The 24299-nt window shown below is 31.4% G+C and overlaps 1 protein-coding gene across 1 annotated transcript in view; it reads right to left on the bottom strand.

Moving 5' to 3' along the window:
- Positions 1-5539: 5539 nt before the first annotated feature.
- Positions 5540-24299, bottom strand: part of LOC111698834 (organic cation transporter protein) — a 20768-nt gene continuing 2008 nt past the window's right edge. The window contains exons 3-21 of the mRNA XM_023469283.1: positions 24024-24095; positions 22524-22584; positions 21070-21167; positions 18508-18600; positions 18072-18125; positions 17693-17751; positions 17465-17529; positions 16832-16958; positions 16404-16491; positions 16048-16096; positions 15330-15446; positions 14347-14435; positions 13629-13713; positions 12668-12733; positions 12431-12558; positions 11361-11435; positions 8139-8228; positions 6410-6476; positions 5540-6101 (exon numbers count right to left, since the gene is read on the bottom strand). Of these exons, the coding sequence (XP_023325051.1) occupies positions 6069-6101; positions 6410-6476; positions 8139-8228; positions 11361-11435; positions 12431-12558; positions 12668-12733; positions 13629-13713; positions 14347-14435; positions 15330-15446; positions 16048-16096; positions 16404-16491; positions 16832-16958; positions 17465-17529; positions 17693-17751; positions 18072-18125; positions 18508-18600; positions 21070-21113 (1329 nt within the window). The 5' untranslated portion in view covers positions 21114-21167; positions 22524-22584; positions 24024-24095 and the 3' untranslated portion in view covers positions 5540-6068. The remainder of the gene's footprint in view (positions 6102-6409; positions 6477-8138; positions 8229-11360; positions 11436-12430; positions 12559-12667; positions 12734-13628; positions 13714-14346; positions 14436-15329; positions 15447-16047; positions 16097-16403; positions 16492-16831; positions 16959-17464; positions 17530-17692; positions 17752-18071; positions 18126-18507; positions 18601-21069; positions 21168-22523; positions 22585-24023; positions 24096-24299) is intronic.

Genomic DNA, 24299 nt, shown 5'->3' with positions numbered 1-24299 from the left:
TCATTTGAAATAAAATCTGGAATCTCTTTAATAAGCTGAAAGTTAAGAAGAACTTTTCTGTGATTCATGGAATTGCCTTGAGAGACTGTATACATTTTAACTTTCGCTGAAATCAGGAGATTTGAGAGAATGGTTTCTATAAGTTTGCAACAATTCCAACATATTTCAGAGAACTGAATTCACATCAAAACTTTTCCAAAAGACATGATCCAGACATATTCGATTTCGGAGTTACAACATTTTAACTCAAGAGCTGTTTAACTATATTTCGTGTTATATTTATAAATAAAGTAGTAATCTCTGTTTGTCTGAATTTCTGATCATAACTCATGAACCTCATGGCCGATTTGCCACAAATATTGAAATTCTAATAGAAATGTTCTTAACTTAGTTTAGCAAGTCTCAGTTTAGTGAGTAAACTCCTGTCAAAGCTTAGTCTTCAAACTAACACAATTGATATAATTTTAATAAGAAATAATGCCAACAAGGTCAAAACTTGTGTTTATTCTAAACTTAAACGCTTGATCATGAGGATTAAAATTTGAGGAGAGATATATAACTAGCCTTTGTGTACACTGTAAAACAAAACAAAAAAAATTCGCGGATTTTAACAAAAAATCTCGTGGATTTTCAAAATTTTCAAAATTTTAATGAAAATCGAATTTTGATGGAGACAAATATTTGAAATTTTGATCATTCTTAAACCTTCCCCGGGGCCACGTGAGGTCCCACACAAAATTTAGGCCTGACCAGTTCAGCCGTTTTGACGTTTATTGGATACAAACAAACAGACATCTGCTTAATACGGAGATTAATCATAAGATTTGCCTAATATGGAGATTAATCCTAAGATCTGCCTAATATGAAGATTAATCCTAAGATCTGCCTAATATGAAGATTAATCCTAAGATCTGCCTAATATGAAGATTAATCCTAAGATCTGCCTAATATGGAAATTAATCCTAAGATCTGCCTAATATGGAGATTAATTCTAAGATCTGCCTAATATGGAGATTAATCCTAAGATCTGCCTAATATGGAGATTAATCCTAAGATGGAGATTAATCCTAAGATCTGCCTAATATAGAGATTAATCCTAAGATCTGCCTAATATGGAGATTAATCCTAAGATCTGCCTAATATGGAGATTAATCCTAAGATCTGCCTAATTTGGAGATAAATCTTATAAAGTTCATAAGTTCAGTTTTCTACAGTTAGAAAGCAAAATGTCGTCATCATTGCATTAATATATCAACCTGCACCACTGTGGAAGATGCGTAATTAGGCAGTAAGTAAAGAATAACATGGCCGACCAATATTCGAAAAAATTGTGAAATAAGAAATGCGAAAATTTCCCCGAAAAAAATAGAAAATTTCGCGAAAAAATTCAGAAATTAAAAATGCGAAAATTCATCAAAAAAGACAAAATACAGCTGTGTTCAACTTTTGGTTTTCGTGATAATATTGTTCGCAAAATTTTTTTTTCGCGAAATTTCGCTTTGTTTACGAATTTTTCGCTTCATTCAGCTTTGTGAAAAAATGCGAAATTTCGCAAAAAAGTTAGCGAGATACAAATGAAAATTTTCGCATTTTTTCGTGAAACGTTTCGTTCGCCGAATACCCTTTTTGCAACCCAAAGCTGTAGACCTACGATATTTCAAACTAAAACATTCTGTTAAAGCAAATAGTCTATCTTTTAAATATTTCACACCATTAGGTTGCAAAGACACAGGACTTAGAAAATCCCTTTGATAATACAAATTTTTAAAAAAATGTTGAATAAAATATTCTACGAATTTGTCAATAAAAACAAGTTGAAGGTTGTAGAAAGCCATATGCATGAGATAAAAAAGTTAAGTAAAAGTATCATTGTGTGTGGTAACCCAGCACGGAGGAATGGGTCGTTTCAACCTTTTTTGGAAAATCGATTATTTTGTTTCAAAAACGACAAAGAAAAATTAAAAACAAAGCGATCGTTTTTAAAATATTGTTTTTTAAAAACGGTCTTTTTCAAAAACGATAGAATTATTAGTTTTCAAAAACAAGTGTTTCGCTTTTTGAAAGAGTGGTTCGTTTTAAAATAATAAAAACTTTTGTGAACATGTACATATTAGAACTCGTTTTTAGATGTAATTTTTCAAAGCTGATTTCAAATTTCTTACAGATTTTTTGCGTGATACGGTATAAAAAACAATCACAAATCGTTTTTTTAAAAAAAACAACCGTTTTCTAAAACGATCGTTGTTTGTTTTCTAAAAGTTCAAAACGATTGAAAAACAAAACAAAAAACGATCGTTTAACAATCGTTTGCAAAAACGATTAAGAACCCTAGAACTTGGATCGTATAAAAAAATGAGGAAAATGCGGCTCGGACTAAGAATTATTGTGGCTGGTCCCTTCCAGCCCTTGCTAGAGAGAACGCTTGTTAATTAGACAAATGATTATGTAATAATTAGTTTAATGGTTGCACTCCATTTACAATTATACAACGAATACAAAACTAAACAAAACAAAATGTTAATTTAAATGGACAGACCGGCTATTTAGGAACAGGTTGAGAAAATACAAATAAACTCTTATCATCGAAAATAAGTAATCTTCAATTATTAGTTTTAAAAATCTCTCTTTAATCACAAAGATTTTCTGGAATCTTTATTAAAAAGACGACATTTGAAGAATTTAAAGAAATCTGCGAACACATTCATAGAAAATAAGAAATTTAATATAATGATGAAAAAGGAAATAATTAATTCTAACTTCGATATATTGACAAATTTCTTTTGAGAAATATGTTCCTGAACATACTATTAGTTTACTAAAGAATTGTTACTACATTTTTCGTCGTCGTTATATAATAATAAAAAAAACGATTCTGAAAACCTGAAAATGAACGCACCCAAATTCATGATATTGAACGTCGACTTTGTGCTCAAACTCAGTAATTATACATCGTGGAAACGTTTTATATGTCTCTAATGGATCCTAAAGAATTTGTCCACAATAATGCATACTCAGTTTAACTACCTAACATAGCCGGTCTGTCTCTTTAATGGAAACATAGATTGTAGGCGTGGTGTGTTTAATTTACACCTTTTTTCTGATCAATGATGACAAAGATCTATGTAATTATCTGGCTGAAAATCGATTATTTTGAATCTTGGTTTCTTAATCAAAGTATCTATTTATGATGCGGAAACAAAACAAAAATTTAAAAGTATTTAGAAATAAAAAAGAAAAAGCGACGATATCTTCTATCTTATTGTTACACAGCCCTCTATCTGGGTACAAGGGTTTCCTTTAACCCTCTATCTAAATAGATATTTTGATTAAGAAACCACGATTCAAAATAATCGATTTTCAGCCAGATAATTACAAAGATCTTTGTCAGCATTGATCAGAAAAGAGTTGTAATGAAACTTTTGATGCTGACACTATTGATGCTGATATTATTGATGCTGTTATTGTTGATGCTGCTATTATTGATGCTGTTATTGTTGATGCTGCTTTTATCTTTTATTGATGCTGTTATTGTTGATGCTGCTATTATTGATGCTGTTATTGTTGATGCTGCTATTATTGATGCTGTTATTGTTGATGCTGCTTGTATTGATGCTGTTATTGTTAATGCTGCTCTTATTGATGCTGTTATTGTTGATGCTGCTATTATTGATGCTGTTATTGTTAATGCTGCTATTATTGATGCTGTTATTGTTGATGCTGCTATCATTGATGCTGTTATTGTTGATGCTGATATTATTGATGGTTTTATTGTTGATGCTGCTATTATTTATGCTGTTATTGTTGATGCTGCTATTATTGATGCTGTTATTGTTGATGCTGCTTTTATTGATGCTGTTATTGTTGATGCTGCTATTATTGATGCTGTTATTGTTGATGCTGATATTATTGATGCATTAATGGAACCCCTTGTAAATCGACCACATAAGTCAACTTGGAGATTATTACTTTATATCTATATAAAAAAACAAGAAATTCGTATATATATGTTGCGTATAGCCGGCAAAACGGGTGGACCGATTAGACTGAAATTTGTTGTGGACACTCAGGGGTGGCCGGGGAGTGTTATAGGCTAAAAAAAATCAAAAATATTTTTTTTCAACAAAGTTTTTTATTTAAAAAAGATTCTAAATTTTTTTCCACGGGTATAACCGGGCCCTTCAGCTAGTACATAATAAAACAAGACATTCGTAAATATATATGCTGTTGACTGGACCGATTGAACTAAAATCGAAATCTTTTTTTCTCAAATTTTTTTTCTTTTTAAATTTTTTTTTTCACGGGCAACGCCGGGCCCTTCAGCTAATATTCATATATAGATATACTCATAGAGAATAGAATATATAGAGAGGAATTTACTGTAAAAAAGAGTAAAACGGCCATTTTGTTGTACTGTTTCCATACTGCAGGTGTACTTCACATTTTTATGCTATATAACCTGTTGGGCCCTGGAATATCATTTTATAGAAAATCTAAAATTATTGTTAAAAGAAAACCAAATTATGAAATAGGCTGGTTTCATAATGATTTTCCGTTATAACTATAAATCAAATAATGTTTTTTATTCACCTAATTCATTATAAAGTTTATTTAACGGTTTAAAAAATTTGAAATTGAAATGGATAGTCTAGGGAACATACTGTATTAATGTACTCTACTGCATACAATTTGTGAACATTGACATGATTTGTATACTTTGAACTCCCTTTCAGGCTGAAAGGGACTGAAAAAATTCATACCGAGAGATTCTTTTAATTCCTCTCTATATATTCTATTCTCTATAGATATACTGCTCATAAGATAGTCCCTTAAACATGTAAACATTAAGAGATTATATTTTTACTAAAGAGTAAGTGCGAAGCGGCTTAAAAGCAAATCTTAAAAACAACAAATTATTTTGTTTTATTTTGTAAAAAAAAATTTCAAATCGTTTCTTATTATGTGAAGGTTTCATATTATTTTAGATCTCATGAGTTATCCTTAATCTATTTTTTGAGGTAATTCAAAAACTTATTCTTTTGTTCTTTTTACAACAGAAGTTATAGATAGGTTATTATATTTTTTCTTTCTTTTCATCCAATAAACGTCAAAACGGCTGAACCGATCGGGCCCAAATTTTTTATGGGACATCACTTGACCACAGCGAAGGTTTGTGATTGATAAAAATTAAAAAAATGTGATTTAAAGGTTTTTAATTTAAATTCTTGAAAATCCTCGAATATTTTTTTTAAAAAATCCGCAAAATTTTTTTCTTCTTTGTTTTAAAATGTAAAGAAAAAGAACAGGTTCACAATTTAAAAAGAAGATAGGCGCGAACCGCCCTAAAAGCCTAGTATTATAAATGTAGCGAAAAATGTTGAAATTAACAAATTGACAATTGTTTGTTTCTAACATTTTTTTATGATTCATCTTTTTTATCGATTTAAGAATACATGATTTAAGGATACATGATTTAAGGATACATGATTTGTCAAGATTAAGAATAAATACATTTTTTGATGATTTTATCTAAAAGACTCCAGGAAATTAAAATAGTAACCAGAACTGCATAAAATGAATAGTCGTCTTTATCTTATATTTTCATCAGAAATGTTGAAATTTAAAAATGTATTCAGTTACATACTAGAAATTCATATAATATTTTTCGTTTAATTTAATCTATATTTGATCTATCAATTTGGTCTGGAGTCATTTTTTTCAACCAGAATATGAAGTCCCTTCAAGCTTGTCAATTTCCCGGATTTTTTAACCCAGTTTGCGCATTTTTCAATTAAATTTTAGCAAATCAAAAATATCAGTTGTAGAGAACTACCCTGTATATTTTATTTTCAAATCAGTGTTACATATAATCTTTGTCTTATTTAATCACAATAATGTTTTAGTTTGTCGTGAATGAACCCTAAACATATTCATAACAAGTTATAAATCTAATCAAAATATTGTAATAAGACGACCTTTTTTAAAAATTATAAAGTTTGAGCGATCTCCTTTATGTTTCAAATCTATTCAGCATTATTTATTTTCCAATTCTTACTCTTTATAGTTTATTTTCATAAATTGTCCGGTATGTCTTTTAACTCATCCTAAAATATAAAGGTTATTTAGGCTTTCAAATATTTTTTGAATTTATGCCTCCATTCTTTAAAAATTTTAAAACTAATTATTTTTAATACAGGATAACATTTAAAAAACACTTATAAACCTAAAAAAGGGTAATATCTTCCACATTATTGATCAGATAAAAGTTTTAAGGGTACATTGTGAATCGGGCGTTACAATCTTCGCAAATAGGGTCACATGAATTACGCATACAGTTCTTTTAAATGTACACTTCAAAATATTCAAGAATCGCTAACTAAAATTAAATGTGTAATAGAAATTTTAATTTTACCTTATACAGTGCAAAAGGTGAAATATAGGTGCACTGACACAGGCCTCGGGAATTCTTTTTTCCTATCCTAAAATAAGACTTTGGTGATTAAATTTCAATGCAATAATTTGCAGTTCTCTGACTGAAGAAATAAAGGATTTTAGTGAAGAGTGGAGAGAAAAATAGATATTTTGAATACGTGAAATTGAACTTTTACAACTCTAGGAAAATATCTCAACGTTTTTGAGTGAGATAGCAATCAGCTATAACCAAAGAGAATAGAATATATATTAGAGGGGAATTTACTAGAAAACGTGTAAAACGGCCATTTTGTTGTACTGTTTCCATACTGCAGGTGTACTTCACATATTTATGCTATATAACCTTTTGGGCCCTGGAACATCATTTTATAGAAAATCTAAGATTAATATTAAAAGAAAACCAAATTATGAAATAGGCTGGTTTCATAATTGACCAATGATTATTTCACATAGACTCTATGCCTTTCACTTTACAAACGATGATTTTCCTTTATAACTATAAATCAAATAATGTTTTTTATTCACCTAATTCATTATAAAGTTTATTTAACAACTTTAAAATATTCGAAATTGAAATGAATAGTCTAGGGAACATACTGTATTAATGTACTTTACTGCTTATAATTTGTGACCATTTACATGATTTGTACACTTTGAACTTCCTTTCAGGCTGAAAGGGACTGACAAAATTCATACCGAGAGATTCTTTAAATTCCCCTCTAATATATATTCTATTCTCTTTGGCTATAACACCGAAGGTAATTTGAAACTTTGGACGAATACAGTATATACATAGACACTCTGCTTATGGAGTTACAACAAAACAATATAATTAACAGCATACAGGGTGTCCCACAAAACATGACAGTTGGTGAATAGTTTTGAATGTCATCTTCCATAATTTGTTAAGATGATTGATACCAAAGACAATAATAAAAATATTATATGGGAGTCATATTAAAGTAAACTTGAGTTCAAAGTAAAATATATTTGAGGAAAAGATTTTTTTAACGAAATAAACTGCAAAAAACCTTAAATATCCTAATACAGTATATAAGGACGACATTCTAAACTATTTACCAACTGTCATGTTTCGTGGGACACCCTGTAGCTTTAGAGCTTACTATCATCTAGTTTACAAGTTCCTAGCCTATAGATGAAACAAGCGGTTCAATTTCATGATTGCATTGTTTGCAAATAGTTGCCGTGTTATTTTTAGAATTTCTACAGTCCTCGTAGATACAGGGTGTCCCACGAAACATGAAACTTGATAAATAGTTTTGAATGTCGTCTTACATATACTGTATTATGATATTAAAAGTTTTTTTTCAGTTTATTTCGTTAAAAAAATCTTTTGCTCAAATATATTTTACTTTGAAATCAATTTTACTATAATATGACTCCCATATAATATTTTTATTATTGTTTTTGGTATCAATCAACTTAACAAATTATGGAAGATGACATTCTAAACTATTTACCAACTGTCATGTTTCGTGGGAGACCCTGTTTTTCAGTACAATGTAGACGACTTTTGATGACTTCGAATCTTTCAAACAGCAAATAGACAGTAAAATTTAAACAAAGAGAATTTGTCAATAAAATTTTTTTGTAATTTACTTGTAACTTAAAAAATACTTGTTAGCGATCAAAGCTTTGTAAATAAAAAGTCGTCTTTAATGTATTGCTATTATTGCCGACCACTGTACCTAGCAGCATCATCGATTGTGTCTGGTAAGGTTTCTCCCAGGGTTTCTGGGAATAGTAAAGCCAGCATTCCAGCAACAGTTGCAGTACACCTAGTAATTAGCTATTTTAGATAAAGGAACTGGGTTAGTGCCACAAACTCTTATTTTTTAATCCCAATATTTCTGCAACCCAATGAAATGTCGTGGAAACATGCTAACTATGAATTCTATTAGATCAATAGTCTAAGTTTGAAATATCAAAAGTTTATACAGTGACCGAATTTAATGAATTGAGAAGGTGGCTGAACTCCTTACGGTCGGTTCAAATCCTCATTGATTGAATCAGTGATTCAGGATTTAAACCAGTGGTACGTAGTTCACTGTGATTAAAAGGTTGCGAACTATTTTTTAAAAACTAAGGTTAAAAACAAGCGCTATTAGTTCTAAACTGTATTCATTTAGAGACGCGAAAAAGCATAAGAGAATTAGTAAAATCAAACTCGACACGATTCTTAAAATTGATGCAACTTAACTTAACATTATCTTTGCAACCCTGGTCAGTTTAAATTTTAGATATTTAGAACTTAAACGATTTGATCTGACACCATTCAAAGTTGGAGAAATAAAGTCTGCGACATTGTTTCGCAAATATATATAGAAAAAAATCAGAGTTTGTGGCTTTAAATAAATCTTAATCGTTTTCTTAAATTAATTTTCAACAATGCATAATTTATTTTAAATGGCTGTCCTTTTCCAAGTTAACTTAATTCTTGAAAGGAGAGGTATTTGTGATTCAAAATGGTACTTTTTCAATCAGAGGCGTGTTCAAGGGGCCTCAGCCGTCCCCAGAACCAGTAAAATCTTTGGACTTTAGGGGGTTTTGAGTCCCCTCCCCCCTGTAAAGAAAATGTTAAGCCCCCCCCCCTCTGGCGGAAAAATTCCTGAATACGCCCCTCCTTTCAATCCTACTTTGCATAAATCGATGTTTTTCCATCTGTTTTCTTGTTCAACTTGGTTTAAAGCAAACCAAAAATTAAAATAAACAATGTAAATAATGGATTTAAGCATTATTGATCAGGCAAAGCTTATAAGGGTATCGCTGTGAATCGTAACGGTAACTCTTTATTTAAAAATTCACTTGATATCATGAAGTGAACAGTCCTCTAAAACAAATTATGTACTCTGTGAAGTTAATTTAAACAAATGTTTTGAATTAAGTTAGATTTGAAATGAGAATTTATGACATAAAGTAAAACTAAAATGTCAAGTTTAGATTAATAAATTAATTTCTTTTTGTTTAAAATATGTTTGACGACTTTTAAAATATGGTTATAATTCCAGGAGGGGATGGGGGCTATAGATTGGAGGTTTTACTACTAACTTAAAAATATGGTTATAATTCCAGGAGGGGATGGGGGCAATAGATTGGAGGTTTTACTCCTAACTTAAAATATGGTTATAATTCCAGGAGGGGATGGGGGCTATAGATTGAGAGGTTTTACTCCTAACTTAAAAATATGGTTATAATTCCAGGAGGGGATGGGGGCAATAGATTGGAGGTTTTACTCCTAACTTAAAAATATGGTTGTAATTCCAGGAGGGGATGGGGGCTATAGATTGGAGGTTTTACTCCTAACTTAAAAATATGGTTGTAATTCCAGGAGGGGATGGGGGCTATAGATTGGAGGTTTTACTACTAACTTAAAAATATGGTTATAACTCCAGGAGGGGATGGGGGCTATAGATTGGAGGTTTTACTACTAATTTAAAAATATGGTTATAACTCCAGGAGGGGATGGGGGCTATAGATTGGAGGTTTTACTACTAATTTAAAATATGGTTATAATTCCAGGAGGGGATGGGGGCTATAGATTGGAGGTTTTACTACTAACTTAAAAATGGCAAACACTAGCACACACATGTACATACTCTTTACTTCCACCATTGAAATTAAAAAGAAATATGCAAACTTAAAGGGAGTGACCGGCTATGTAAGGTAGTTGAATTGAGTATGTTATGTTGTGGAAAACTTCATTCGGATTCATTTGAGGCATATTAAACTTTTTTAAAGATCTGTGAATCCTGAGTTTGAGCGCAAATTCGACGTTCAAAATTTCTACTTTTGGGGTAGATACGTTTTCAGAATTAGTTTTTGAAATTATTAAATAACGACGACATAACATGTAAAAAAGTTCTACAATAAACTACAGACGAACATGTTGAGAAAATAAAAATGAATTTTATCATCGAAAATAAGTAATCTTGTTCAATTATTAGTTTCTATTTTCTCATTATTCTGGTTTCTCATTATTCACAAAGATTTTCTGCAGATTTTCTATAACTATTATTGAAAAGACGGCATTTGAAGAATTTGAAGAAATCTGCAAATAATAAGAAATTCAATGTAATAACGAAAACGAAATAATCTGAAAACGTATCCATCCCCAAAGTAGGAGTTTTAAACGTCGAATTTGCGCTCAAACTCAGGATCTGAAGATCTTTAAAAAGTTTAATATGTCTCAAATGAATCCTAAAGAAGTTTTCCAAAACACTGCATACCCAGTTCAACTACCTTACATAGTCGGTCACTCCCTTTAAATTGTGAATCGGGCATGATTAACATTGCATAAAGGGGCACTGGAAATTACGCGTACGAGGGGAGGAAGGCCAGCCACACAATTTCTCGTCCGAGCCACATTCTTCTCAGATTCTCGTCCGAGCCACCTCCGCGTACAGTCTCTTTCATTTTCATTTTTATTTCAACAATCAAAGAGCGAGTAACTGCTTCCAGAAAATACAAATTGGTCCAAATATTTTTATTATTTGATCTATAGTACTTGTAGCTCAAGAGCCCGTTAAAATGTATGTGAAAATATTTGTAGATATTTATTAGTATACTTGTTAAACAAACATAAATATTTTTTAACAATTTTTCGTAGTACATTTTCAACGTTTTTGAAACCTCCTTAGCACAATGACAATTAAAGTTAAAGGTTTAATATGATTTAAAATGTGGTGAATTGTCTCTAACTCCCGGCCCTATCTCAAAACCAAGGGTAAAATCAAAAGTGTCAAGGACAAAAGTATTTCCAACCAGGATAGGGTTATGACACAACATGGGTCATGGGTTAATTTCCAAACATTTCTCAAATCTACGTAACATTTCCCGGTCGATGAATACCAAGCAAAGAAATGATTTAAATCCTACTAGCTTATCATACTGTAGAGATTTGTAAAGCTTACCCCATAATAAATACTGGTGCTGGCTCCCAGAACTTTTTAATCAGGTCCAGCAAGAGGGCTGTTATTCCTCCAATTCTAAATAATGATTAAGTTACATGTAATCTATTTATACAGAGTTCCCACTAAGGATGAGAATTCATCATTTGCTGAATTGAATTTATTCCTATATGCAAGTCTGGAATCATATTATCAACCTAGCTACTAGACTGCAGATTACTATAGCTTCACTCTGTCTAACTGTATAGTGTACATTACCTAGCTACTAGACTACAGGTTCCTACAGCTTGACTTTATAACTGTATAGTGTATATTACCTAGCAACCAGAGTACAGGTTCCTACAGCTTGACTCCATATAACTGTAGTGGATAGTGTATATTACCTAGCTACTAGACTACAGATTCCTATAGCTTAACTCCATATAACTGTAGTGGATAGTGTATATTACCTAGCTACTAGACTACAGGTTCCTACAGCTTGACTCCATATAACTGTAGTAGATAGTGTATATTACCTAGCTACTAGACTACAGATTCCTATAGCTTAACTCCATATAACTGTAGCGGAAAGTGTATATTACCTCGCAACTAGATTACAGGTCCCTACAGCTTAACTCCATATAACTGTATTGTGTATATTAAATAGCTACTAGAGTACAGGTTCCTACAGCTTAACTCCATATAACTGTAGTGGATAGTGTATATTACCTAGCTACTAGACTACAGTTTCCTACAGCTTGACTCTGTAAAACAGTATAGTTTATATATAACCTAGCTACTAGAATTAAGGTTCTTCAAGGTTGACTCCATATAACTGTAGTGGATAGTGTATATTACCTAGCTACTAGAGTACAGGTTCCTACAGCTTGACTCCATATAACTGTATAGTGTATAACCTGGCTAATAGCTTTCAGTTTCCTACATCTTGACTTTATAACTGTATAGTGTATATAACTTGGCTACAAGACTACAGGTTCCTACAGCTTGACTTTATAACTGTATAGTGTATATAACCTGGCTACAAGACTACAGGTTCCTACAGCTTGACTTTATAACTGTATAGTGTATACAACCTGGCTACAAGACTACAGGTTCCTACAGCTTGACTCCGAATAACAGTTGGAAACAGCTCAGCTGTGTAAACATAAACAATAGCAAAGGAGGCAGCAGCACCAAATTTCCCCAGCAATGACAAAAATATCTAAATTACATTATATTTAGAATTGAATGCTTTGCCACATGAAACAACTTGTAAAATTGATTCAATGCTTCACTTCAACATAAAATTTTATTTAATTGGAAATCATTACCTCTAAGCCTTGAAGACCTGAACCTTCCAAGAATGCAATAATGATGCAGGATACACCAGAAATTATCTAAAAGCATTGACAAAAGAGTATAAGAATATTTTTGAAGTTACTTCCCTCTAATACAAAAATCCTTCTTGCAGGCCTCTACCTCTATATTCCACTACTAACCCGGCTCTAGCTAGCCTTTACCACCACCTCTATGTACTGCTTGACAATTTTTTGCCCTGGTTATATAGCTAGCTTTAAACTCTGCCTTTCACCAGAAACCTTTTTGACATGGTTAGAGCTAGCTTGTACCTCTATCTACAACCAGAAACCTTATTGACCCGGCTCTAGCTAGCTACTAACCGCTGGAAACCCTCTTGACTCAACTCTATAGTTATCCCGCACTGATATATACATACAGGAACTTTCTTGACCTGGCTTTAGCCAGCTTCTTTCTCTTTCTATTAAAGAAACCTTCTTAACCAAGTTCAGCTCACCTGACCTCTACCAGGAACCTTTTACCAAATTTAGCCTACCTCTACCTCCATCGACACCCAGAAATCTCTTTAATTATATTCAGCTCACCTCTATCTTTATCTACAGTTTATAGAAACCTCCTTAATTATATTTAGCTCATCTTAACCTCTGTCAACTAGAGGAACCTTTTTGTTAAATTCACCTCTACATCTTTCTACTACCAGAAATTTGTTTAACCAAGTTCTGCTTACTTCTGCCTATATCTACTACAGGAAACCATTTTAACTAATTTCAGCTCACTTTTACCCCCGTCCCTAATACCGGTAACCTTATTGACCCAGCTCTAGATAGCCATCTACTGCTGGAAACCCTCTTGACCCAGCTCTATAGGTTTCCTGTACAAATATATACTTCAAGAAACCTTTTTGACCTGCCTTTAGCTAGCCTCTGCCTCTATCTAATACCAGAAACCTCCTTCTCCTTGCTAGCTATCCAGTACCTGGCAGAAGGATAGAATTGGTCTTCTCCCCCAAATATCCATGAGAAAGATACAAAATATGTAGCTTGGGATTTCAATCAGAACACTAAAAAAGTTTATCAGTTATAAGAAGGGCTGGGTATATTTTTATCCAGTCAGCACTTAGCATACATGGTGTCCCACGAAACATGACAGTATGCAGGACGACTTGAATGTCGTCTTGATTTTTGATATAATTTGCTGCGTTTATTTGTCAACCTAATTTTAGAAGTAAATTTCTAGAGATAATAATCACAAAATTTCCCTTGTCCTGGCATTTCCAAAATGTGGTCTGCCTTTTTTGTGCTTTCAATATTGCCCGAGATATGAAGAATTTCGTTCAGATTTCGACAATTTTGCTTTTATTTAAAAAAATTGAAATCTGAACCAAACTCTTTATATCTCCGGTAATATTGAAAGCACAAAAAACGCAGACCACTTTTTGGAAATGCCAGGGCTAGGAGAATTATGTGATAATTGTTTCAAGAATCATACATGTTAAAGTAGATAGAAGACTAAATAAATAAATTCAAATACCAAAGACGACTTTCAAGTCGTCTTGCTATTGTCATGTTTCGTGGGACACCCTGTAGGTTATCTAGGGCATTGATCTGGATGGTTCATTCCTCATTAGTTCGTTGATATAAAGCAGTTTGCTCCCTGTTAATCAATTTATTTATCTCTCAAAAACTAGTTTAACCTGAGAAAGAAGTTTCCATAAGCATCGCCAGCAAAGGATGATGTTGATGCTGATGTCAATCCGTAGTAGCACATAGTAACACTAAACCACTAACAAAACATAATCAGAGGAGATAAATGAGATCATCATAGAAATATGAACCAATTACCTTGAATGAATGGACTGCAAATGCATCATTTTATGCTTTTGTGTTCATCTGGAAAGCCTTCATAATTCAAAGATAAACAAATACTTACAGGACAGGTTGGCTTGCTTGTTCACAACACTGTAAACTCCAGAGCCAGAAAAATATCATTTAAATCTCAAATTTCCTGTTTTGGGTATAAACATTTTTGTTGATTTACATTCAGCATTAGAAAATAGAAAGAGAATATAAAACTATCCATATAAAATCATAATGTCTTGAAACATATACTAGTTTCTATAAAATTCAAAAATATGTGAAACCCTGTTTCCGATACTGGGTTTTATGACAATACTTGTCTTAAGTTTTGGGCTCAGTTCATTTGAGGTAAGATAATTCCAGGCAGCTGTTCAGTGTACATATAGACTTTAGATGACTATTTGGAACAGTACACCAAGAAAATTAATCCAATCCAGTGAGAAAAACAAGACCATATCATAACTTTCCATGTAGCATTTTCTGTAATATTGATTTGCAGACCATTCTATCTCTACAGGTATAGAACGATATTGTAAACCAATTTAAAACAATTAACATTAATGAATTCAAAAAAATGTAGGCAATGGAAACTGTCAAAAGTTTTGGTTGAATAGATAGGACAAATTTTACAGTTCCATAATGTAAACCAAATATTTTACGGTTTTGTATTTTGGATTGATACAAATTGGAATTTTGCTTTCAGGGTTATTTTTTTAATTCTAGTAAATTCCATTTCCAAAATAAATTTCTGTTCTGTAAAATGCAAATTCTAGTTACAAGGTTGATATGCACCATGCAAAATATGTTATGATTCTTTTACCTGGAAGGACATATTAAGAGTTCTGTTTAGCATAACCCTAGTGCTAAAGAGATCTAGAATTGTCGTCTTCTTTGTTTTCTTTGTAGAAATAGGTTTATCATCGTTTGGAGCTAAGTGCTAAATTAAGAAAAACAAAATAGAATTATTTCAAGCTTTTGCCAATTCTTAAAGTGACTGTTTTAAGACGATAATTTTGTACGGTACAAATTGATCTATCAACATTTTTGTGAAGGAACAAAATTTTGTAAAAGATTTTTTCGTTTAGAAAAAAAAAGAATGAGGACGAACAACTTGGATCGATCAAAGAAAGGAAGAATTGTCGTTTTTTAAAAACAAACTTATACAAAAGATTTTGACAAAATGGTTGTTTTCAAGTGAAGAAAAGACTTTTGGGGAAAAACTTTTCAAAAAACGTTTTTTTTACTGAACAAACCATTTTTTCGGCAAATTTTTAATAAAACTTTAGATTTTACCGAACAAACAATTTTACAAAACGAAATAAATGAAAAATTGCCAAAATTTGTGACAACGAAAAAAATCATTTTTTTTCAAAAAATTTTACAAACGGGTTGTTTAGGAATATTAAACAAATGATAGAAAAGTCTAAAGCGCTACTCTCTATGTCTCACTAGAGACTTAAAGATGCTAGATTTTTGAATGAACTCGATTTTAGAGTGACTTTAAATAGTGATATTATATTTACAATAAATGCATCTACCTGTAAAATATGTTCTGGACACTTTCTTCCATTTTCTTCGGCAACCTTTCTTTAATATTAGAAATTACTGAAGTATAATTGGTTTAATTGAAAATAATTCAGTTGGCTAAAGTCAGAACAAGAAAAATGTAATATGAGGTGACAGCATTTATGTAAGAAGGAAGTATATTTATGTTTTTACCAAGCAAATAGTTAAATATTATGGTAACTTATTAAATAACCTATCAATCATCTGCTAAATCTGTATCCTTATATTCATCTGATTTTTTAAAGTCAAATTTTGGGTCTTTAAGTTGTCTTCCTACTCTCATTGTAAATTGTTTACAAATTATGATAAAGGAAACAATTGTTTTCACCTAATGATTGATTTTGCCTGATCAATCTTGTTATGAGCTACCAGCCATCTTACTGATTCAGGTACACACCAGTAAACTGTTAGAAGTACTGAAAGTACACAATAGTAATTACAATTATTGATGGGACATAATTTAACAAAATTTATGGGTTTTTACCTTTTAAAAGATTCAACAAAAATCTAAGTTAAGTTCAACATTTTGAAATATTTTATTCTAATTACATTCTTACACTATGCCAAATTAAGACCCTGAGAAAATATATGCAAAAAAAAACATTCATAGAGACGCCACATATTAAAATAATATATTTTCTGAGAGATATAAACGTATATTTTATTTAGACTTGATCAGCAAAGGTTTATGGGGTCCGCTTTGAATCTTCTGAAATTACATTGACATGCCCTATAAGACTAATAATTATGGCTTACATGCCATTGGTAGATATGCAACTATCTGAAGAATCTTCCAATCTCTGATCAGATAAGCTTCGAGGCCAAGAACAGCTTCACCAAGAGCAAACGGTATCTCTATAGCGATTCCCATCAGCATAGTGAACTTAATCAAAAATATTAGAAATTTAAACTGTTTAACAAAAATTCTCATCATTTCATATACAAAATTGTATTTTTATTGTTTTACTTGTCTGTTTGTTTGTGTGTGTCCAAGTAAGGTAAAAATTCCAACCTCAGGGAAGAATTTTGATGGGGGCTGGGGGATCTAAATCTTTGTTTAGCCTGGGGTGGGGGGGGCCTATCCTAGAAAAAGGCCCTAGAGATCGGTATAGGGTTAAAATAATATTCAAAGCCCAATTTTTCAAGGCCAGCTATTGAAAAATATTGCACAGATAACTTTAATGTTTGGGTGCTAGGGAGGGGTTAATAAAAATGCATAAAAAAGGTCAGAAAAATTAGAAAAATATTTTTGTTTTGTTTTTAACAAATATCTTATATATACATGTCTCTAAATCCATTTTGCAAGGGCCTTTCAAAAATATATCTTTAGATCTGTAGCTTTAGTCACAAAAAAGATTTAAAATCTTTGAACTAATTTAAGTGACATACCTTATATCCTACATGTTCTACCCCAATCACGAAGCAAACCATGAAGGAACCCACTCCACCCATACCTTTAGGAATATTTGTATAAAAAAGAAAACATTTTATTTTATTTATTTTTGCAAAAGAATCGATTTAAATAATTGTTAAAATTGAAATTAAGATTCAATATTCATGAGAAAACAATGTTCACAAAAGTTGCAGAAAAAAACGAGTTAGAAAAAAAATGTTCACCGGTTAAAAATCTTAGCACTCCAAATCCATGATAGCTTGAAGCCCCAGAACAGAAAGCGCTGGACAAAGAAGAAAAAATGATTATTTGATCAAAAGAAATTTAGCTTTATTTTAAGAAGGGGAATTTTAACCATTTTTTATTGAGATTACAATTATTATAAAGGTTCAAATCAATCTACTTATAAATACTAAAAAAATATAGATTCTAGATCTGGTTTTAATTAGTTTGCTTATTGTGCAGTAAGAATAATACATTTTTAAATGAGAAGAAGATACGTCTGAACTACTAAATTTTATCATGGAATTTCTTATTCTTGCATCTCGGATTTGCAGTTTTAGATAATTTGAGAAATGACCTAAATATTATAGTTATATTTACCCAAAAAATCCAGCCATCGAAACCCAGAGAATAGCCAGCATCAGGGTTTTAATTCTTAATCAATAATTTGAGATAATTTTGTTGTTACAGTAAAGCAATGGTACCCAACAAGAGAGTTCTCTGCACAAGGTTTTGCAAAAAACAAGTTCTCAAAATAAAAGGTATGTGGAAAAAAGAGAATTTGACATTTGTGTCTTGTTCCAGTATGGTTTATTACTAAAACATCCTCGAAAATTATTACTTTGATATTTTTCCTGAGACCTTAATGACACTGGTAGACCCCACACTAATTCTGTTAAAAAGTCCCAGGAATACAAAACACAGGATTTTATTTCCAGTGACATTTTTTGGACTTGGATAAATTTCAGGTTTTCTAAATCAAAAACCCTTTTCTCCTTTTTTTTATTAATTAGTTTCAAATAAACTACCTTCCTACCTTCCAAAAGTGTCTGATAGAAATCCAAATATGAATGATCCAAATAGCATTCCTAGCATGTATAGAGCACTGTAGTATGGACGAATATAAGATCTAAAAAAAATAAAAGTAAAATTTATTTTTAAAAAAGTTTTATACTAGATGGAAATAATTTGTTTAATTAGAGCTTGTTTTGAAATTAAAATCAACCCTGCATGAAAATTCCTGGGTTATTTTTTTATACTTTTTTTGTGGAATTGAGAATAGCTCAATAGTTTTCATTTCTTTTAATCTGTATATATACTTTGCTTGTCTGTTAGGAATTATTTGTTTTTGTGTTTGTATCCAATAAACGTCAACATGGCTGAACAGAATATGCCCGCATTTAACCCTATTCCTGGGGGTCAATTTGACCCCCCCACTACAGTTTTTTTTACATTACTCAAAAAGTATTGGTCTGAGGCTGTTGAAGTTTTCTGACTTTTCCTACATACCCAAAGCCCTCCCTTTAGGCCTAAAACCGGGCTTTAATATTAACTGCCTGAGTCATCAGGCACACTGCATGAATGACTGCTTTTTCCTGTAACAAACTAAATCTTTGTTTTGACCCCACTTCCACTTGTCAGATTTTGATAAAATTTAGCTTTTTGGAAAGCCTTTGACATAAAGAAACGAATTGCACAAGTTTCGCGAAAAAAAATTGCAAATTTTTTGCAAACAACCTGTCAAAGGAAATTTGCACATTTTGAGTTTTTCTTAATTAAAAATCAGGTTATTTATCCCTATCCCTGCTGGGGTACTTGAAAACCAGGATATGCTGAGGGGGGTCAATTTGACCCCCTCCCCCCCTCTAAATCCCATGTTTTATGTCCAAATATGACAAATGATACATCATTAGAAAGCTCTTGTGCTCTGCTTTTAGAATCTGCAAAAAAAATTGCAAATTTTCAAAAATTGGATTTTTTTTTCGCAAAATCCATTTATATATTAAAAATCTTTGCAAAAGAATTTCTCCAAAAATAAAAAAATATACAATTTTGAAAAGCCCTTGACCATGCCATTTCAAATATGCAAAAAATTTTGCCAAATTTTAAATAACCTGATTTTTAATCAAGAAAAACTAAAAATGTGCAAATTTATTTTGACAGGTTGTTTGCAAAAAATTTGCAATTTTCTTTTCGCAAAACTTAAGCAATCCGTTTCCTTATGTCATAGGCTTTCCAAAAAGCTAAATTTTATCAAAATCTGACAGGTGAAAGTGGGTCAAAACAAAGATTTAGTTTGTTACAGGCAAAAGCAGTCATTCATGCAGTGTGCCTAAGGACTCAGGCAGTTAGTATTAAAGCCCGGTTTTAGGCCTAAAGGGAGGGCTTTGGGTATGTAAGAAAAGTCAGAAAATTTCAACAGCCTCAGACCAATACTTTTTGAGTTATGTAAAAAAAATACAGGGGGAGGTCAAATTGACCCCCCCCCGCAGCAGGAATAGGGTTAAAATTTTGCCAAATATTTTGCATATTTGAGATGGCATGGTCAAGGGCTTTTCAAAAATGTATATATCTTTTTTATTTTTTGGACAAATTTTTTTATGCAAACATTTTTACTGGATTTTGCGATATTAAATTCAATTTTTGCAAAATTGCAAATTTGTTTGCAGATTCTAAAAGTAGAGCACAAGAGTTTTCCAATGATGTATCATTTGTCATATTTAGACATCAAACATGGGATTTAGAGGGGGGGGGGCAAATTACCCCCCCCCCAGCATATCCTGGTTTTCAAGTACCCCAGCAGAGATAGGGTTAAAACAACTCAAACGACCCCAGGAAAGGTTTGTCAAAGTTGAACAATATTGTCCGGAAAAAAATCTCGACAATCTATATTTTGAAAATGCGCACATTTAATTAGAAAAATCCGCCAAAATTTTAGAATATTAGAAAATGGACACTTTTAGATCAACAGTTTAAAGCTAAAATTGTTAACAGGAAATGGGCCACGACTCACGAGGCGTCCTAAAATACTGTTAAAGTCCTGTAAGCTTACCAATAGTTTTCCAAAAAAAAATAGTCAATAAGCATTGAATGTACCCATCTAGACTTGAATAAAAATGTCAAAAAATTAAGTCAATCTTTTTAATTTAATGTTGATATGTTGCTAACATTGCAATAAGGATTCAGAGATTGAAACCTTGGGCGTGGAATAACGCTAATCTACAACACGTTATCTTTAATAAGAGGTAAGTGTTTAATCCCCCAATTTTAGCTATTGTTGCAGGATACAACCACCAATTAATATTCAAGAGGTATTATAGGACTGATATTATAATATAGGACTGATCAAGATATGGAAAGATTCTTGAACCACTCAAAAGTTTGGACCTCTGGTAGGTTAAATCAAATAAATCTAAGTTAGGCCGCTGAACTATCTAGAGTCGTTTCAAATACGTTTCTGTAGTTCTGAAGTGTAGTCATCGTCTATAATGGACATGGAAAAATCCTGAATCATCGATTAAAGATATGTATGGTTGAACTCCGTCTCCAGAGTTCAGACCTGCTTCAAATTCATTAAACTGTAACAGTGACAACTGACCTATCACAGACAAACTGGTATTCCTCGACCAGAGTACTGCGCATGATTGCACGATCAAATATCAGCTGATTTATGTCACTGCTGTTTATCTCAATACTCTATCATAAACAGTTATTAATCAGCTTGGGATAAACATCAACTTGCTATTTTATTTATAGATGGGAAAAATTTCAATTATAAATGGGAAAATTTTGAATTATAAGTGGGAAAAATTTGAATTATAAATAAGAAAAATTTGAATTATGAAAGGGAAAAAATTGAATTATGAATGGAAAAATTTGAATTATGAATGGGAAAAATTTCAATTATAGATGGGAAAAAATTTAAATATAAATGGGAAAAATTTAAATTATAAATTGTTTAATTTCAATTATAATGGGAAAAATTATAATTATAAATAGGAAAAATTTGAGTTATGAATGGGAAAAGTTTCAATTATAGATGGGAAAGTTTTGAAATATGAATGGGAAAAATTTCAATTATAAATGGGAAGAATTTTAATCAGAGATGGGAAAAATTTGAATTATGAATGGGAAAAATTCGAATTATAAATAGGAAAAATTTGAATTATGAATGGAAAAAATTTGAATTATGAATGGGAAAAATTTGAATTATAAATGGGAAAAATTTATATTATAAATGGGAAAATATCAACAAATTAAACAAACTTTTTGTCTTAGAAATAAAAAAGAAAAAATATGAAGATACTATATAATTTTTTGTAAAAGCTTTTTCATACTATTTTCATATTCTGTGTATGAAATACATTTTCAATGAATAATAGCTCAGAATCTGGGACACATTAGACAGGATATTCCAAACTATGAATTTTTCAATAAACCAAATAGTAAAATAGTAAAAGTTTGAATTATTAGCATAGAGAATAGAATATATATTAGAGGGGAAATTAAAGAATCTCTCGGTATGAATTTTTTCAGTCCCTTTCAGCCTGAAAGGGAATTCAAAGTGTACAAAATAATGTAAATGTTCACAAATTATATGCAATAGAGTACATTCATACAGTATGTTCCATAGACTATTCATTTCAATTTCGAATTTTTTTAACTGTTAAATAAACTTTATAATGAATTAGGTGAATAAAAAACATCATTTGATTTATAGTTATAACGGAAAATCATCGTTTGTAAAGTGGAAGGCATAGAGTCTATGTGAAATGATCATTGGTCAATTATGAAACCAGCCTATTTCATAATTTGGTTTTCTTTTAACAATAATTTTAGATTTTCTATAAAATGATATTCCAGGGCCCAAAAGGTTATATAGCATAAATATGTGAAGTACACCTGCAGTATGGAAACAGTACAACAAAATGGCCGTTTTACACTGTTTTCTAGTAAATTCCTCTCTATATATATATATTCTATTCTCTATGATTATAGGAATTAAATAATTTAGGAATAAAAAAGAAAAACAAACCTTTATTTTCCAATTACCTTATTTGTATAATATACACCAACACAGTTCCCTTGAGCATCCAGTTCTACACTTGGGATCCTTAAATTGTTAAGCTTTCATTGTTTGAATGTCAAGTTCATGAAATCATTTCATCTTTGAATGTCAAGTTCATTAAATCATTTCATTTGATGTCAAGTTCATGAAATCATTTCATTTGATGTCAAGCTCATGAAATCATTTCATTTGATGTCAAGTTCATGAAATCATTTCATTTGATGTCAAGTTCATGAAAGCATTTTATTGTTTTATGTCAAGTTCATGAAATCATTCCATTTGATGTCAAGTTCATGAAATCATTTCATTTAATGTCAAGTTCATGAAATCATTTCATTGCTTAATGTCAAGTTCATGAATTCATTTCATTTTTTGATGTCAAGTTCATGAAATAATTTCATTTGATGTCAAGTTCATGAAATCATTTCATTTGATGTCAAGTTCATGAAAGCACTACATTTGATGTCAAGTTCATGACATTATTTCATCTTTTAATTTTTAATTTTAAGTTGTCCAAAGCCTTGTCTATGATATTATATGTTGTCTTAACTCTTGTCTATAACGGTACTAGATGTCTTATCCCTTGCCCTTAATATTACGAGGTGTCCTAACCCTTGTCTTTAACATTACAAGAGGTCCTAACCCTTGTCTTTAATATTACAAAGTGTTCTAACCTTTGTCTATAAGTAGGTGTTCTAACCCCTTGTCAAGGTTTCCTAGCCCTTGTATTTAACATTACATGTTGTCTTAACCCTTGTCAATAATATTACGAGGTGTCCTAACCCTCGTCTTAAATATTACAAGAAGTGTTCTAACCTTTGTCTATAAGTAGGTGTTCTAACCCCTTGTCAAGGTTTCCTAGCCCTTGTATTTAACATTACATGTTGTCTTAACCCTTGTCAATAATATTACGAGGTGTCCTAACCCTCGTCTTAAATATTACAAGGTGTCCTAACCCATGTTTATAATCAGGTGTTCTAACCCTTTTCTCTAATATTACAAGGTGTCCCAACCCTTTTCTATAATATAACAAGGTGTCCCAACCCTTGTCTATAATAGTAAAAGGTGTCCCAACCCTTCTCTATAATAGTACAAGGTGTCCCAACCCTTCTCTATAATAGTACAAGGTGTCTCAACCCTTCTCTATAATATAACAAGGTGTCCCAACCCTTTTCAATAATATTAGAAAGTGTTCCAACCATCGTCTATATTATCGACGCAAGGTTGTCCTAATCCATGTTTTTGATATTAAAAGTTATGACCACATGCTACCTAAGTGTCGTTATGACTATGATAATTATCTAATTATTGAATTCAATTTAGATCAATTTTTTATAACTTTAAACATGCTTTTTCTCAGCCCAATCAATAAATAAGCCATAAAATACTATATCTAAGCAGATTTAATTCGACCGTGGCATTGTCATATTTCACAAGAGCTTTAGGTCGTCTTTAAATCTCATCCTTTATATGTAATCCTGTACCTGCAATCCTGATCTCTTAATCTCAAAGCTATATCATCATGGTCATTGTTCAGCCAAGGGGGAAGAGTTAAACTGAACACAGTGTTTAAAAACAAAGCAAAGGAATTGACATGCTATCATCATGTTCATTGTTCAGCCAAGGGGGAAGAGTTAAACTGAACAAAATGTTTAAAAACAAAGCAAAGGAATTGACAAGTTATATCATCATGTTCATTGTTCAGCCAAGGGGGAAGAGTTAAACTGAACACAATGTTTAAAAACAAAGCAAAGGAATTG

This window comes from Eurytemora carolleeae, unplaced genomic scaffold, assembly GCF_000591075.1.
Source record: "Eurytemora carolleeae unplaced genomic scaffold, Eaff_2.0 scaffold202, whole genome shotgun sequence".
In the NCBI taxonomy this organism is placed as follows: Eukaryota; Metazoa; Arthropoda; class Copepoda; order Calanoida; family Temoridae; genus Eurytemora; species Eurytemora carolleeae.
This window is presented reverse-complemented; position numbering and strand designations above follow the sequence as displayed.